The 14,591-nt window shown below is 51.8% G+C and overlaps 1 protein-coding gene across 1 annotated transcript in view; it reads right to left on the bottom strand.

The window, feature by feature from the left end:
* The window catches only part of PAX5 (paired box 5), a 165,481-nt gene that overhangs the window by 114,128 nt on the left and 36,762 nt on the right, over nt 1-14,591 (bottom strand). The window contains exon 4 of the mRNA XM_060013382.2: nt 6,438-6,613. Coding sequence (XP_059869365.2) covers nt 6,438-6,613 — 176 coding nt within the window. The remainder of the gene's footprint in view (nt 1-6,437; nt 6,614-14,591) is intronic.

Genomic DNA, 14,591 nt, shown 5'->3' with positions numbered 1-14,591 from the left:
CTTTGGTTCATACCTCCAGAGACCACCTTGGTTTGCGGGCAGACCCAGCACTTCCTAATTCATGCACAGCTCCCAGGGTGAGCCGACTGGACCCTCAGGGTGTATCTGTAGGACACCGCCCACCCAGAAGAATCAGTGGACAGCCTGATTGTGCTACAACTGGGGGTAACCCAGTGGCTACCAGCCTGGACTCTGGACCTGGCTTCCGACTTGGCTCCACACTTACTGTGCCCTGTGGCTGAGTCATTGCACTGATCTCACCAAGCCTCAGCCGTCCTGTCTGCACAGTGGGGATAATAGGAGCTCTGTGACTTTGGAATGAGATGGGGCTAGAAGCGTTCTCCTCAGAACAGAGCCAGGCCCATGGTAAGAAATGAATACACAGTCGCTACAACGATTACTACAGTAATAATTAGAACACAGTGCGTTTATGAACTCAGACAAGAGGTAAGTCAGTGCAGGCTAAGTGGGTCAATGAAGGCCTCCCAGGGCAGGCAGGACTCCTGCTGGGGCTGGACTGCATAGATTTAGAAACAGACTGAAAGAGTGTTCCATTTGGAGAAACAGTGAGCAGGAGTTTGGAGTGAGAACAACAACACCAAGAAAGTAATAATAACCGCAGTCCCTGCCACCCTGCATGCTCAGAGCCATCCCTGGGGTTCCCGTGCCCACGCATACACACAGGCACGCATGCACACACATGCACACGCCAGCCCATCGTCTGTGGCCCCCTCGGACAGGAGGAGCCCAGCCCATGTGGCGTAGTGAGGGGTTAGGCCCGGCTTCAGCCAGAGCATCTTGTAGGCAAGCAGAGGGCTGTGGGAGTGGTGAAGGGTCATGCGGGAGATGAAGAGCTGGGATTGAGGTTTTGAGCAGTGGGAAACCACGAGGAGCTAGTATGTGAGGATGAGCTTCAGGAAGAGAAAGCCAACAGTGCAGCAGGGACAGGACAAGAGGCAGGAGCCCCACTGAAGGTTGCTTCCAGGAGAGCAGACTAGTCCAGGCTACAGACTCGGGGCCCTTCAGGGCAACTGCCCCCAAAGCAAAGCCAAACCTCCTCACCTCCACATTCCAGCCCTCTGGGGTTTAGGGTCCTCCTGCTTCTCCAGCCCCTCTGTCTCTGACTTTATTTCACTCAGCCCATATTCCAACCACCTAGACCAGCCTGCAGTTCCCTGCTGTACTTGCACTCCTCCACGCCTTCATCCGTGCCGCTCCTTCTGCCTAGAATGCCCTCTCCAACCAACTCTACCTTCTCCACAGAGCTGGATTCTGCCCATCCCTCAAGGCACAGCACGAATGACACCTCCTCCAGGAAGCCTTCCCCCATTCTTAGCCTGGCACACCTGTCTCCTCGCTCCCTTCTCTCCCTACCCTCTCTCCTGGAGCTCCCTGAAGAAGGAAAGCATGTCTACCACCTCATCTTTTTCCCCACAGTCCCCAGCCCTTTTTCTGACTCAGGGAGGGTTCAAGCCATCTCTGATGACCAAGCTCAATCATGCTCAGAAACACAAACCAGCCCCTTCCCAGGAGGAGGACACCCACAAGAGTAGGCAATGCTCAGCCCCAGGCCCACCAGCCTGGAGAAATGCCACCGTTCAGAGGGCAAAGCAGCTTATGAGAGCAGGAGGCATTTCTGGTGACTTCTCTGTTAGACAAGGGACAGGACTTCTCCCAGTTTAACCTTCCATGACCTTTGAACTTCCTGGGAGGTCAGCAGCACGTCCCCCTTCCCCAGCTGTCTTTCTGTCTCTGGCCCGATGGGAGGGAGGGCCCTGGGCCTGTTCCATTTTGCGTCCGTATTGATCTGTTGGCAGCAATGGGCTGGATAATTAGCCAGGAATTAGGGTTTCTATTACAGCCAGGAGGCTGCTCCAGCTGATTTATCACCTGAATAATTTACTGTGATTGAAAGGAAATTAAAATGAACTCCATTTGACAACTGTGAGCTTTTATGGGCTTTAGTGAAGGCTCAAAAGCCAGATTAATAGCCTAGTGTTGGTTAATAGTCTGCCGAGAGTAAATACGGCAGGCTGTGCTTGGTGGCGGCCTTCCTGGTGGCCAGAGGAGGGACCAGCTCCTGCCAGGAGCTCAGCACCCACCACAGCGTCAATGCGACTTTTACTGAAACAGATGCCACTGTTCGAAACACACGCACACATACCACCCACCGTTGTTTCCTTTTTTTTTTTTTTCCTCTTCTCCTCCAAGGTGATTTTTACTCACTCCACATGTAGGGAAAACAGAATTGCTTTTTCAATAACCATTTTGAAAAGGAAGTGTTTCATTGCCCCAGGAGTGTGTATATATTAACTCCTTCCACCCAGGGACAAGGGTTTACTAAGTTCCCACATAAAAGGGAGAAGCCTGGAACTTCCCTGGTGGCGCAGTGGTTAAGAATCCGCCTGCCAATGCAGGGGACACAGGTTCAAGCCCTGGTCCGGGAAGATCCCACATGCCGCAGAGCAACTAAGCCCATGCGCCACAACTACTGAGCCTGCGCTCTAGAGCCTGCGAGCCACAACTACTGAGCCTGCGTGTCACAACTACTGAAGCCCATGAGCCTAGAGCCTGTGCTCCGCAACAAGAGAAGCCACCGCAGTAAGAAGCCCGCACACAGCAACGAAGAGTAGCCCCCACTCGCCACAACTAGAAAAAGCCTGAGCACAGCAATGAAGACCCAACGTAGCCAATAAATAAATAAATTTATTTAAAAAAGGGAGAAGCCTGGGCCCACCCACCCAGGGCAGATCTCGGCAGGAAAAGCAGCCAGGTGAGGGTGGGCTCTGAGCTCGTGGAAGTGACAGGTGGGACTCCAGCCTGGCCCTGAAGAGGAATGTTCTTCCCTTAGGCAGTTAGGGGTGGGTGATTAAGGAGGACTTGACCACCCAAGCCTATGGCAAGAATCTGAGGGTTCTACAATGACCAGCGGACTCTAGCTGCAAAAGGCCAGTTCTGAAAGCCAGCCAGTCAGAAAACTGGCCCCTAGAATTGTTTGGGGACATGGAGGCCCATGTAACCATCTTGCACAAGATGGACAAAAGATCTTGAGGTCAGATTCCAGCTCTGCATCCTCGACGAGTCCCCTTTGGGCCTGAAAATGGGGTGAACAGTCTGGGAAAAAATGTCCCAATCTGTAAAATGGAGCTCACAAATCTTGCTTAACCTGTGTAGCAGGCATTTACATGGAGAGTCCGATGAGAGGATGGATGTGAAAGACCTTAGAAAACTGTACAGGATCACTGCCGCTATTGTTAGGCTATTGCTGTGCTGCTGTTATCACCACCACAATTACTACTGTCCCAGATAGGAGGTCCAGAGAAAAAGTGACTTGCCCCGCCGGGCAGAAGCCGGTCTCAAGTCAAACTCCCCCACCTCCAAGGCCGGCACACGATCTTTCTTCCCCACAAACTGCCACTAGACCTTGGAGACCAGATGTTCACAAATGGAAGAGAGGTCAGTATCAGCAGACAGAGCTCTGGGCCCCTTCCTGGCACCGCCGCCATGCACTCTGGGCTCACAAGGCAAGGCCGCCAGCGGGCACGAGGGGCTCAAGGAACCCGTACCCTTGACGCATCCCTTACCAGCCTGTGGCCCCTTGCTCGGCCGACATTCGTCCAAAGTGACTGGGAGTGGGGAGCAAGGGTATGTCATTCATAGTCCAGTGCCTGCGTGTGTGCCCGGCAGCCCCGTGGCCTCACCTCCCATCTCTCCTCATTACACCCCATTACGGGGAGGTGAAGCTCATTAACCAGAAAGCACTGAGTCAGTCATTATCCTATCGGCAGGCCCTGCCTCAGAACCCACACGGTCAGACAGGCCCTCGGCGTGTCCGCGTCATTCTGAAAGACACTGCATGGCCACACTGCTAGAAACAGAGTTTGTGATTCAGGTCTCCTCCCCTGAGGCCCATCTCTACATGGGCCTAATCACCTGTCCCCTAATGTCGCCTCCTGCATGACTTCTCCCTGTGCTCCCAGCAGAGGCAACATCTCCATTCATCAGGGTCCATAGAACCTTCTCCCCCACCTTGCAGCTTCTGAATCCATGTCACACTGCACCTGTGTGGCTGGAGGCTGAGCTGATGCCTGATTCATCCTGCCCTCCCTGCCCTGGGTGCCGGCACCGTGCCAGGCTCACAGCCAGCATGTAAGAAATACGCGGGATAAATGAGCATCTGAGCATCTGAGCAAGTGAGTGAATGGATACCTGGATGGACTCCTGTCACATACGAAGCCCTATAGTCTGCCCAGGCTTCCAGGGCCTTCCACGCTGTATGAACTATGATTAGACTCTGAGTTTCCATGAGAATCACATGAAACACACGGAAACCCAATCCCTAACACCTGATGTCTGAATTAAGTACATAAGGGCTTAATAGAAATGCCAGAGGTTTTGTGCAGAGGTATGGCCCTCGCTTGCTGGGTGACCTGAGACAAACCCTATCCTTTCTCTGGACCTCTAGAAAATGAGGGATTTGATAGCTTGCTTCTTTAGTCCCTGCTGGCTCTAAAATTCTGTAATATTGTCAAAGGTTTGCAGGTAACTTTTCTCCCAGATTCTGGAGGGAAATGTAGGCCTCATCCAAGGAAGGTTCCGGGTTGAGTTTCTTTTCTTTCTCCTCCTGGGTCAGATGGAATGTGGCTTCGGCCATCTCTCCGAAGGGCTCTGAGTGGGAGAGGCTGCCTGTGATGGAAACAGACTCCCTGAAGCCCAGGAACTAGAGCGTGTGAGATCAGCTCTTACCAGCACATATGACTATGTCATTCCCAGAGGAGGTGTCACTCAACTTGCAGGAGAAAGACTGAAATCCTGAGCACAGTCTACGAGACCAGGCCCAGCTCCCCAAAATCTCCTCCCACCCTCCCCAGCCCATTCCCTGAAGCCCAGCCACACTTTCTTTCCATTCCTCACTCCTGCCACACTCCCCCGACCTCAGGATCTTTGCACTCGCTATTCCCTCTGCCAGGCACATTCTCCCCACCACATCCCTTTGGGGCTCAGCATAAGCCTTTGTGGCCTCCAGGCTGGCTCAGCATCTGCTTTATACCTTTAGAGCACCTCAGACATCCCCTCCTCAGCGCCTAGCACATCTGTGATCCGTGACCCTTTGAGTGATCCTTCTTTATTGTGATTCTTCTACACATCTGTAGGCTCCCTGAGGGCAGGTCCAAGCCTGTCTTGTTCACTCATGTACCTAGTGACTGGCTCCGTGCCTTGCACATAATAAACACTCATCAGTGTTTGTTAAGTGAATACGTGACTTGCTGGGTGGCCTTAGACAAGTCTCTTTACCTCTCTGGGCCTCAGTTTCCCCATCTGAAAACAAAGTAGCTAGATGGTCTGTGAGAGCCCTCATAGGAACTGCACAGAGACAGCCAGACTATCATAGGATGGTGGTCCCTGAGGCCTTGCTCACTCCTCCCCGTCCAAGGTCCCCTCCAGTACCTATTCTCTCCACAGGAGCCTGTGCTGCAGCCTATACTGTTTTGAGTGGCTCTTTGGGAAAACTTCAGAAGCATCATCTAATTAGCCTGTAGAGGAAGCTCAGCAGGCCAGTCCTCCCCACCAGGACCAGCCAGCAAGTGCTGGGGAAAGTTACTACTCACAGGCCTCTGTGACTCACCCACCAGGTGGGAGCTCTCGGCAGGCAGGAGCCAAGTCTGAGCCGCCCGTGCCTGCGAGGTATACAGCCCAAAGCCTGTCACAGACGGGGCACCAGGAAACAGTCTCCTGAATCGAATCTGGTACTGGGGGGACCTTATCCAGGCCCCAAGAGCCTCTCACTGGGCAGAGCCTTTCTGATGTCATCTCTGCAGCCACAGGCAGTGAATGCTTCTCGGCCCAGGTTAGAGCAGGGAGCAGCTCAGCAAGGGATCATCCTGCTTCCTTCCCTCTCTTGCAAATGACCCAGCTGCGAGTTTGTCCAATGAGACACTTCCTTATTTCCAGACTCTTGGATTCAGTTCTAAAAGCATGACAGGACAACGTGACGAGAAGGCTGACAGTAGGGGACACACCAGTGTCATCATAACCTGGTTTATGGCCAGACGGTGCTTACATATTTCCACCTGCACCCTGACTGACAGGATAATGACCCAAGACCACCTCAAGTGGCCCAGAAGATCATTACACCACCCTGTGCAAAGAGCCCTGGGAAAAGACACCACCCCACAGCAGTTGGCAGAGCAGCCAGACACGGCACAACCCCCCGCCGGCCAGAGAGAGGAGGCACCAGGGCAAGCAATTGAAGAAGCCCCAGACACACGCTCCAGACCTCGTGGGATGCTGCCACTGGCCAGGTGTGGCGGAGAACGAGAAACCCGGCTCTGAGTAGAAGCTGGCACTCTCACCCACTCCCCACTGAATGCCTTTGGGTGGGTCACCCAGGCCTGCGTGAGGGTGGCAGGTGTGGAGGCAGCGAGTCGGGGGCATACCTGCTCGGGCTTGATGGGCTCTGCAGTGGTGAAGATGTCCGAGTAGTGCTGCCTCTCAAACACGCGGTCCAGCACCTCCAGCTGCTGCTGCGTGAACAGGTCTCCCCGCATCTGCTTCCGGAGGAAATCTCTGCCCGTCAGTGAGTGACCGTTCGGCACAGGAGACTCCTGAATACCTTTGATGAGCATGAGAGAGGAGGGGTGAGTGCAGGTCATGCAAGCTGCTGGGGAAGACATGTCAGACCCTGGATTGGGAAGAGGGCCTGAGAGACCCACGAGCCCAGCTCCTCCCCTGATGAGAGAGGAAACAAACAGGGGCTCAGACGCGGGGGTCTTTGGCCAAGGTTGCCCTGCTGCTTAGGCCAGAGCCAGCTTCCCACGGTCACAGGCCGGGCCCTGCATGAAGCATGTGTCATTGTATCTAATTCTCGCAATGAACCCTATGTAGATGGCATTATTTCCCCCATTTTTCAGATAAGAAAGTTGAGGCCTAGAGAGATTAACTGATTTGCCTGAGGACTGGAGCCTGGGTTGACTCAGAGGCTTAACCACCAGGTGCTACTGCCTCTCCTGCTCTGAAGATCCCCTTGGAGGTATAGTTTGGTCCCAGAGCTGACGCCCTTCCCCAGGACAACTGCCACCACATCATGTGACCAGCCAACAAAACACTGTGTTAGGAAGGCTGCAAGGAAACAGATGCTCTCACACAATTCTGATGGGAGTCTACCGGTCACACACTCGTGATGGACCATTTGATAAAATCTATCAAGATCACAAATGCAAGTTCCCTTTGACAGAGCAATTGTACCTCTGGGAAATTGTTTTACAGTTAGACTTACACATATGGGAAGTAATATATATGCAAGGTTCTAGTAGCAAAAGACTGGAAACAACCCAAGAGTTTATTTGTAGGAGCTGGTTAAATAAGTTATGGTATGCTCACACAGTAGAATACGGCATGGCAACAAAAAGGAAAGAGGATTCCATCTGTGAATTGATATGGAAAGATCTTCAAGATTCATCGTTAAATGAAAAATAAATAAACAAGATGCAGCACAGCATGTATAATATACAACGTTTTGGGCTTCCCTGGTGGTGCAGTGGTTAAGAATCCGCCTGCCAATGCAGGGGACATGGGTTCGAGCCCTGGTCCCGGAAGACCCCACATGCCGCGGAGCAACTAAGCTCATGTGCCACAACTACTGAGCCTGTGCTCTAGAGTCTGCGAGCCACAACTACTGAGCCTGTGTGCTGCAACTACTGAAGCCCGTGCGCCCTAGAGCCCGTGCTCCGCAACAAGAGAAGCCATGGCAATGAGAAGGCCATGCACCGCAACAAAGAGTAGCCCGCGCGCAGCAATGAAGACCCAACACAGCCAAAAATAAGTAAATAAAATAAATAAATATATCAAAAAATATATATACAATGTTTTGTGTAAAAAAGGAAGAAAATAAGACTTTACACACATTGTGTGTGTGTGTATATGTATACACACACACACACATATATGGCTCTGGAAGGCAGCACGAGAAACATTTAGAGTGGTTACCCATTCAGGGAGGTAGGAGCTAAATGGATGGAGGCAAAGGGGAGGGAGACTTTTCAAAGCATGCTTGTTTTGTTTTGTTTCGTTATAGAACTTTAAATGTATTGCCTATTCAACAAAATGTAAATTACTAAGAAAGCACAGGATTAAGTTCTCTATGGGTTCTGTATTGTTAGCTCTTCACTGTGATGATGCCTACATTTCAAAGAAAATACTACGAATTATCAATTAAAAATTAAACGGTTGAAATATCTTTCGTGAGCTTTGGGCTTGAACCATTCAAAATGAGAGAAAACAAGGAGGATGAAAGAGTCCAGTGAGGAAATGGCCTGCAGGGCCATCATTCCCCAGGGCCCTCTGGGACCGAGTTGCTCGTGCAGGGCTGCCCAGAGACACTGCTGGAAGCCAGGCCCGGAGGTGAGGCCTGCCTTTGCCATTGGGAAGCCCCCGTGGGAAACCAGCGTGTGTCAGATCTCTCCCCGGCAGGTGCCCTTACCCAAGGCCTTGCCCAATCCCCCTCCCACCCCCCACCCTGCCAGTCCACTGCCACCCTAGGCTTCATCCATCATGTCAAAACCCCACCCATGTGAGGAAGGAAGTTGAACCAAGGAGCTTGAAGCAGCGGGATATTGTGTCCCTGAGACACTGCCCCAGGTTGGTGTTTCCCCAACTGTCCTACCCAGGACAACTGCAATACAGGCTCTGACATTTGAACAAAGACACCAGCTTTGGGTATTCACATGAGTGCTGGCCTTTCAGAGTCCCCTGTGGCGGCTGAAAGCTCAGAGCACCTCAGCATCCTCGACAGGAAGGGCCTTTAGAGGTGGCTTGGGACGCCCCTGAGAAAATGGATCCCAGATCAATTTTGACCCAAGAGGATACCTAAGCTTGGCTGTAGACTGAATGACCAGACACCCCAATGTGTGGGCCAAGGAGGGAGCAGGTCTCTCTGATTGATGTCCCCCAGTCTAAAGCCTGAGGCCCTCCCCTGGAAGCCTGTGACACTGGCCTTCCACGAGACAGGTCCCTGCTCCTGCCCACGGGACATCATCCTCGGAGACCCCTCTCTCGTCACGGCCTATATCCATGGGGATCATTCCCACAAGGGCACCCAGACTAGCAGGATGTGGGAGCTCATGGCCCAGCCTGTGTCTACACACACACACACACACACACACACACACACACACGCGGGAAGGAGGCTCAGCTGGCTCCTCCTCGGCTATTGCTCTGGCCACTTATCCTGGCCCCAGTCACTCTTGCCAAAGCTTGACCTTGGCCTGGGTCCCCAGTGCTCCCACTGAGTCTCTCCCTGTCAGAGAGACCACGTCCACTTTAGGAGACTTTTCCCTGGTCACCAACTTCACTTATAGTCCCCAGCCGCCATCCTACCAGCCAGACCCTATTAAAGGCTCCTTCCTATCTGCCAGCTCCTGACGTCTCCTGCCAAGGCTTCTCCCTGCTGAGCCCCCTTGGGCAGTGCCCACCTCTTCCCTCCCACTCAGGCTGCCCCCTCAGACACTCCACATCTCTGCCCCTGGAGGAGGCCTCTCCCTGGCAGCCAGCCGGTCCTCACGCTGATATCCTCTCCCATGGGCTTCACAGGCTGGGCTCTGTGCACAGCTCAGAGCTCTGGAAAGGCAGAGCTGTACCTCCACTGAGGAAGCTCTGAGGAGATGGCTTGGCTGAGGGCTCCTGTGGGCAAGGTCACTGTCCGGTCACCAGGGAGACCCTGGCACAGAGTTAAGGCTCAGGGCACATGCTGACTCAAGTGCATGCACTGGGGGTCCTTGGAGGACCAGCGCCCCCCCAGGACACCGCGCATTCTTCAGCACAGGCAGCCACGCTGGGGCCTGCTCTGAGTCTCCCAGAAGGAAGGCTCACCACGTCCCACTCTGGCCTTCCGACAGTCAGCCACAGGACCATGGGCGGAGCCCGGGAGAGTGTCCAGGCTGTCTTGGTGACCCAGAGACTCGGAATGGAGGACTGTGAGCTGGGAAGAGGCACCTCTCCAGGCATTCGGCCCAATCCTGACCCCTCTGACTGCTCCCGCCTGCCAGCACCTGCACCTGCTTTCTCTCCTCAGGAAGGAGGTGAAGTCTACCGGCCACTTTGCACAGAAAGTCTGTCATTTCCTTAAGAAGGCCTGGGGCACTCCTAAATATACGATCATTTATTCATTCATTTAACAGATATTGATAAAGAGTTTACTCTGCACCAGGTAGTATTTTTAAAAAACCAAACACAAAACAGAGGATACACCGATGACCAAGACAGGCCCCTCTTTGCAAACTAGAAAGGGCAGCCCACTTTAGTCAAGTGCTCACACAAACAGATATGATTACAAACTGTGATAAGTAGGAAAAGTGCCTAGAAATATATTCAAATGGCCATGTGTAATGACCTCACGGGGAGGAGTCAGGGAAGTCGCCCAAAGCGGAGTCATGCTCGAACTGAGAGCAGAGGACAAGATGTCAGCAGGACAAAGTGGGGGATGGGATGGAGGGGGTGTGCCAGGCAGAGGAGATGAAAGGGACAGAAGGAGTGGGAGGAAGAGACCCCAGGAGACTCTGGAGAGGCAGGCGGGGGTCCTGTCAGGCAGCCACAGAGGCCACAATAGCTACGGAGGTCATCTGAGCCTCGCTGGGGGGAGGGGGGCCACGGAAGGGGGCTGGGGAGGCAATCACCCTCCACATTTCTCAGTCCCAGGGCCTGAAATGCTAGTTCCTGTAGATCAGGCTGTGCTTTCTAAGCCCTGCTCCCCAGGTCTGGAAAGACTAGGAACTGGCAAGATGAATTTTACATGTGTGCACATTTGGAGGTGATGCCCAGAGTCAGCCTGTCAGCCACAGGTGATCCACGGAGCCCATATGGAAGGTAAATCACTCCTCATTGGCGTGGGCCCTGTTGCCAGGACGAACACTAATCATGCGCACACATGCCACCTCCTCCAGGGTGTCTTCCTTCATGCCTCAGTCACTGCTCCATCTGACCACTTTCTCCCTCATCTTAGGAGTCAAGCCCCTGGGCCCTTCACTCTCACATAGCACTATCAGCTACCTTGGGGAGAAACACCACAATTAATTCATCTCTGTCTCCTCCACAGAGAACATCTGTGGAATAAACAAATTAGTAATACCACCTTCACTCCGCAGGTCTGGCCTGTAAAAGTCACAGTCCTTCCATTTGACCCATTCATTCATTCATTGGTTCATTCTTCTCTCAACCAACCTTAGAGAGCAGGCGCTGGGCTAACGCTGGGCACAGAGTGATGAGCTGGCCCAGCCCTGTCCTCGTGGAGTTACATCCAGTGGAAGAGGCAAATGTTAACTGAAAAATAATCAGACCAGTAAAGGTGCAAGTGTCAACCAAGACAAATATTCTGACAAAAAGGCTCATGGTTCTCAAAGGCCAGGGACATGGCTGACCCATCTCTGGGTACGGCAGACAGTGGGTGAGCATGAGTGAAATAGATTACATGCAAAGAGATGGCTACAAAAGTGAACACCAGAAAATCACACCCTGCACAAGGACAGGTCTGAAGCTCCAGGCCTCCAATGGACGCTTCCATAGCGTTTCTCATCCACAAAGGTGCTGCCTCACTTCAATGGAGAATGTGATCTTGGAGACAGGCTCCAGAAGCATTTGGACCCATTGTATTCCAGGGAGAAAAATCTGAACTCACAATGTGAATGGTATGTTTAAATATATGGACAGACATGGGCAAAAGTACAAAGGTATACAGGGGGCATGGTATCTTTAAATCTTTTTTTCTACTCCAAATCAAATAATATGTAATAGACCCAGTGCTGGGCTTAGTCAACCATGGCTCGTAGAATTAACATTCTGGAAGCTAGCTTCAGGGGAGCAAGGGGCAGGAAGCTCCATCTCGGGGAGCAGAGAAATGCTGGCTTTAAATTTCAGGTTAAACCAATGTTATTCACAACCTGGCTTTGAAGCTAAAGGCTTTACACAATCGGGTCTGGTCACGCAAAGAGGGAGGAAGCAAAATAGGCTCAGATTCCCATCTGTCAAGAGAAAGCTGTCTCCTGTGTGTCTTAAAAGATCATAAACCCATTGCGTTTTCTTCAGAGCACAGCAGATTCAGGGGCTTTGCATTTTTCTTGGAGGGTTCTGGTTTGTTTCTTTAAAAATCGTCATGTACCTTATGTCTGCAGATGCTCCCTGGGAAGAAAGAAAATAAAAACAAACAGGAATCTCCATAATTCCTTCTGGCATCATGGCCTTTGGGATGCAGCCCCAGCTGGCGGCTCCAGAGCCCAGGAAAGGAGGCTGGAGCTACTGGGTCAGTCTCTGGCCTTTCTCAGAGTCCCATTTCCCTGCAGAGCCCAGCCCAAGCCAGAGCCCTGACACAGCCTCCTTTATCCTCACAGTTGCTCCTCAGTATGGCAGGGCAGTGGCAGGGCCCAGTGGGAAAAGGGTTGGGAGCCAGCAGACCTGGGTTCTAGCCCCAGCTCTGCCCTTACTTGCTGTGTGAGCCCAGACAGGTTCCTCTCCCTCTCTGGGCCTCACATGCCCCATCAATAAACTAAGGAGGCTGCGTCAGTTGTTTCTAACCATTTTCTCCTCCAAAAGCCACCGGGATTTTGTCAACTAAATAGTATTAAATGAGCATTAACCTATTTTTCCATTTTGGTTGTTTGTGCAGTCTTTGTAGGGGACACCCCCCAATATTCATTCTACCCCTGAATGATGGCCAAACCTACCCAGGAGATCCCATTCTCTTTGCTAATACTTACTTTAAGAATGGACATGTGAGGAGAGGGGGTCCTTGGAGGGGGCTTCTAGGAGAAAGTCAGAGACAGGAGAAATCTTTTTTTCTTCACTGGGCTGCATTCACCCTTAATCTTTTTGAAATTGTGAAAATAACTCCCGTGCCCCAGCCTTACCCCAGGCTCTGAGGTCTTCTCCCGGTCTGGCTGGCAGTGCTCCAAGGAGGCTGACTTCCAGCCAGTTTGCTGCTTCTGGACTCTGGCACCCACCATGCTCATAGCCCTGCCTCCCCCAATGAAGACAGGGACAGAGCCAGGTCTTGGTGGGTCATCTGCCACAGGAGTCTAGAGCCAGGGAGGTTGGGAACATTGAACTGGTGTGACCTGGGGCATTCCCAGCTAGGGTCAGGTGAGTCCAGGGAGCTTGGGGTTGGTCTTCTCAGATGGCTGCCATGGCTAATTCTTAAAGCAATCCATAAAGCAGAGACCAACCAAATTCAGACCATGCTAACTTGCAGCTTTAAGAAATTGTTTCTGATGCAATGGAAGCTTGCTGAGGGCAGTAGTGGCTCCAGAATTTTCTCCATAGGAGGTGATAGGCATGACTATGGGTTACAAAAGGGGGGGGTGAGGGTGGACAGGGTACTTGTTCTGGGGCTACATCAGCAAAATGCCCTGCATACCACTGAAAGTGAGAGAGCATCATCTGTCCCTAGCTAAGAATATAGGGGTAGTGACAGAGATAATGGGGAACACAGGCTCTCCAAGCCCCAGGATCTCCCACTGGATAGAACACTGCTCCGTGCCAGGGCTGAGCCAAGTTATTTTCGCATCCTTAAATTTCATTGATCCTCAGAACATCTGGGTGAGATGTGTATTCTTATCCCATTTTACAGATGAGAAAACTGAGGCTCAGAGAGGATGAGTAACTGAGATCACTCAGGTGGGACTTGGACCTCAGTCTCTTGTCTGCAGATCCAATGCTCTCTCCACTTCCCTTTACTCCTCAGGTCAGCTACTAAGACTAAAGCCCTCTGTTTCCTCATCTGTAAACTGGGAACAATGGTAAGCAGGACCATCTCTAGGGCTTTTATAAGGATTAAATGAGATAATTCCTGTGACACACTTAGCACAAAGTTAGTGTCCAAACACCGTAAGCTATTGTCATCATCATTTACATCAGGAAAACCCTTCCAAGGCTGTCCCATGACAAAGCCCAATCCTCCGAGGCCTCCATGACCTGCCCGTCCAGTCAAGGTCACCCCTCTAGTCATAGAGGGGTGACCCCAACACCATCCCAGTAAGCTACTCCTCATTCCCCAAGTGTCCCTGATGCCACTCCCTGACACCACTGCTCTTTCCATTCCCTCTGCTGACTCATCTTTTACCCCTGCCCATCAAAGCCTCAGCCTCTCTGAAGCACAAGGCTCAATTAATCACCCTGTCTTCTAGGTCTCCTCAGCAAGTTGCATGGGCCACCGCTATTATCCTGGATTTCACTCCTCACAACCCACCCTGTGAGGTCCATCCTCTTGGAATCCCCATTTTATTGCTGAAGAAAGTGGAAGAGATAATAAGTAACTTGTTCAAGGTCACAGCAAGGTCACATGGTAGAGCACTTGCACACCTTTTAACACGTCTTAAGAGTCAAGCTGAGCACCGTGATGGATGTGATAGAGCATACTAGGGAGGTTCAAATCCTCACTCTGTCTCTTACAAGCTATGATATTTGAGAAACTTCTTTAACCTCTCTAATCCTCAGTTTTCTCATCCATAAAATGGAACAATACATAATGATACATGGGATCAATGAAAGAACTGAATGAGGATATATGTAAAATGCTTAGCATAGTACCTGGCACGTAGTTAGTACTC

This window comes from Delphinus delphis, chromosome 6, assembly GCF_949987515.2.
Source record: "Delphinus delphis chromosome 6, mDelDel1.2, whole genome shotgun sequence".
In the NCBI taxonomy this organism is placed as follows: Eukaryota; Metazoa; Chordata; class Mammalia; order Artiodactyla; family Delphinidae; genus Delphinus; species Delphinus delphis.
This window is presented reverse-complemented; position numbering and strand designations above follow the sequence as displayed.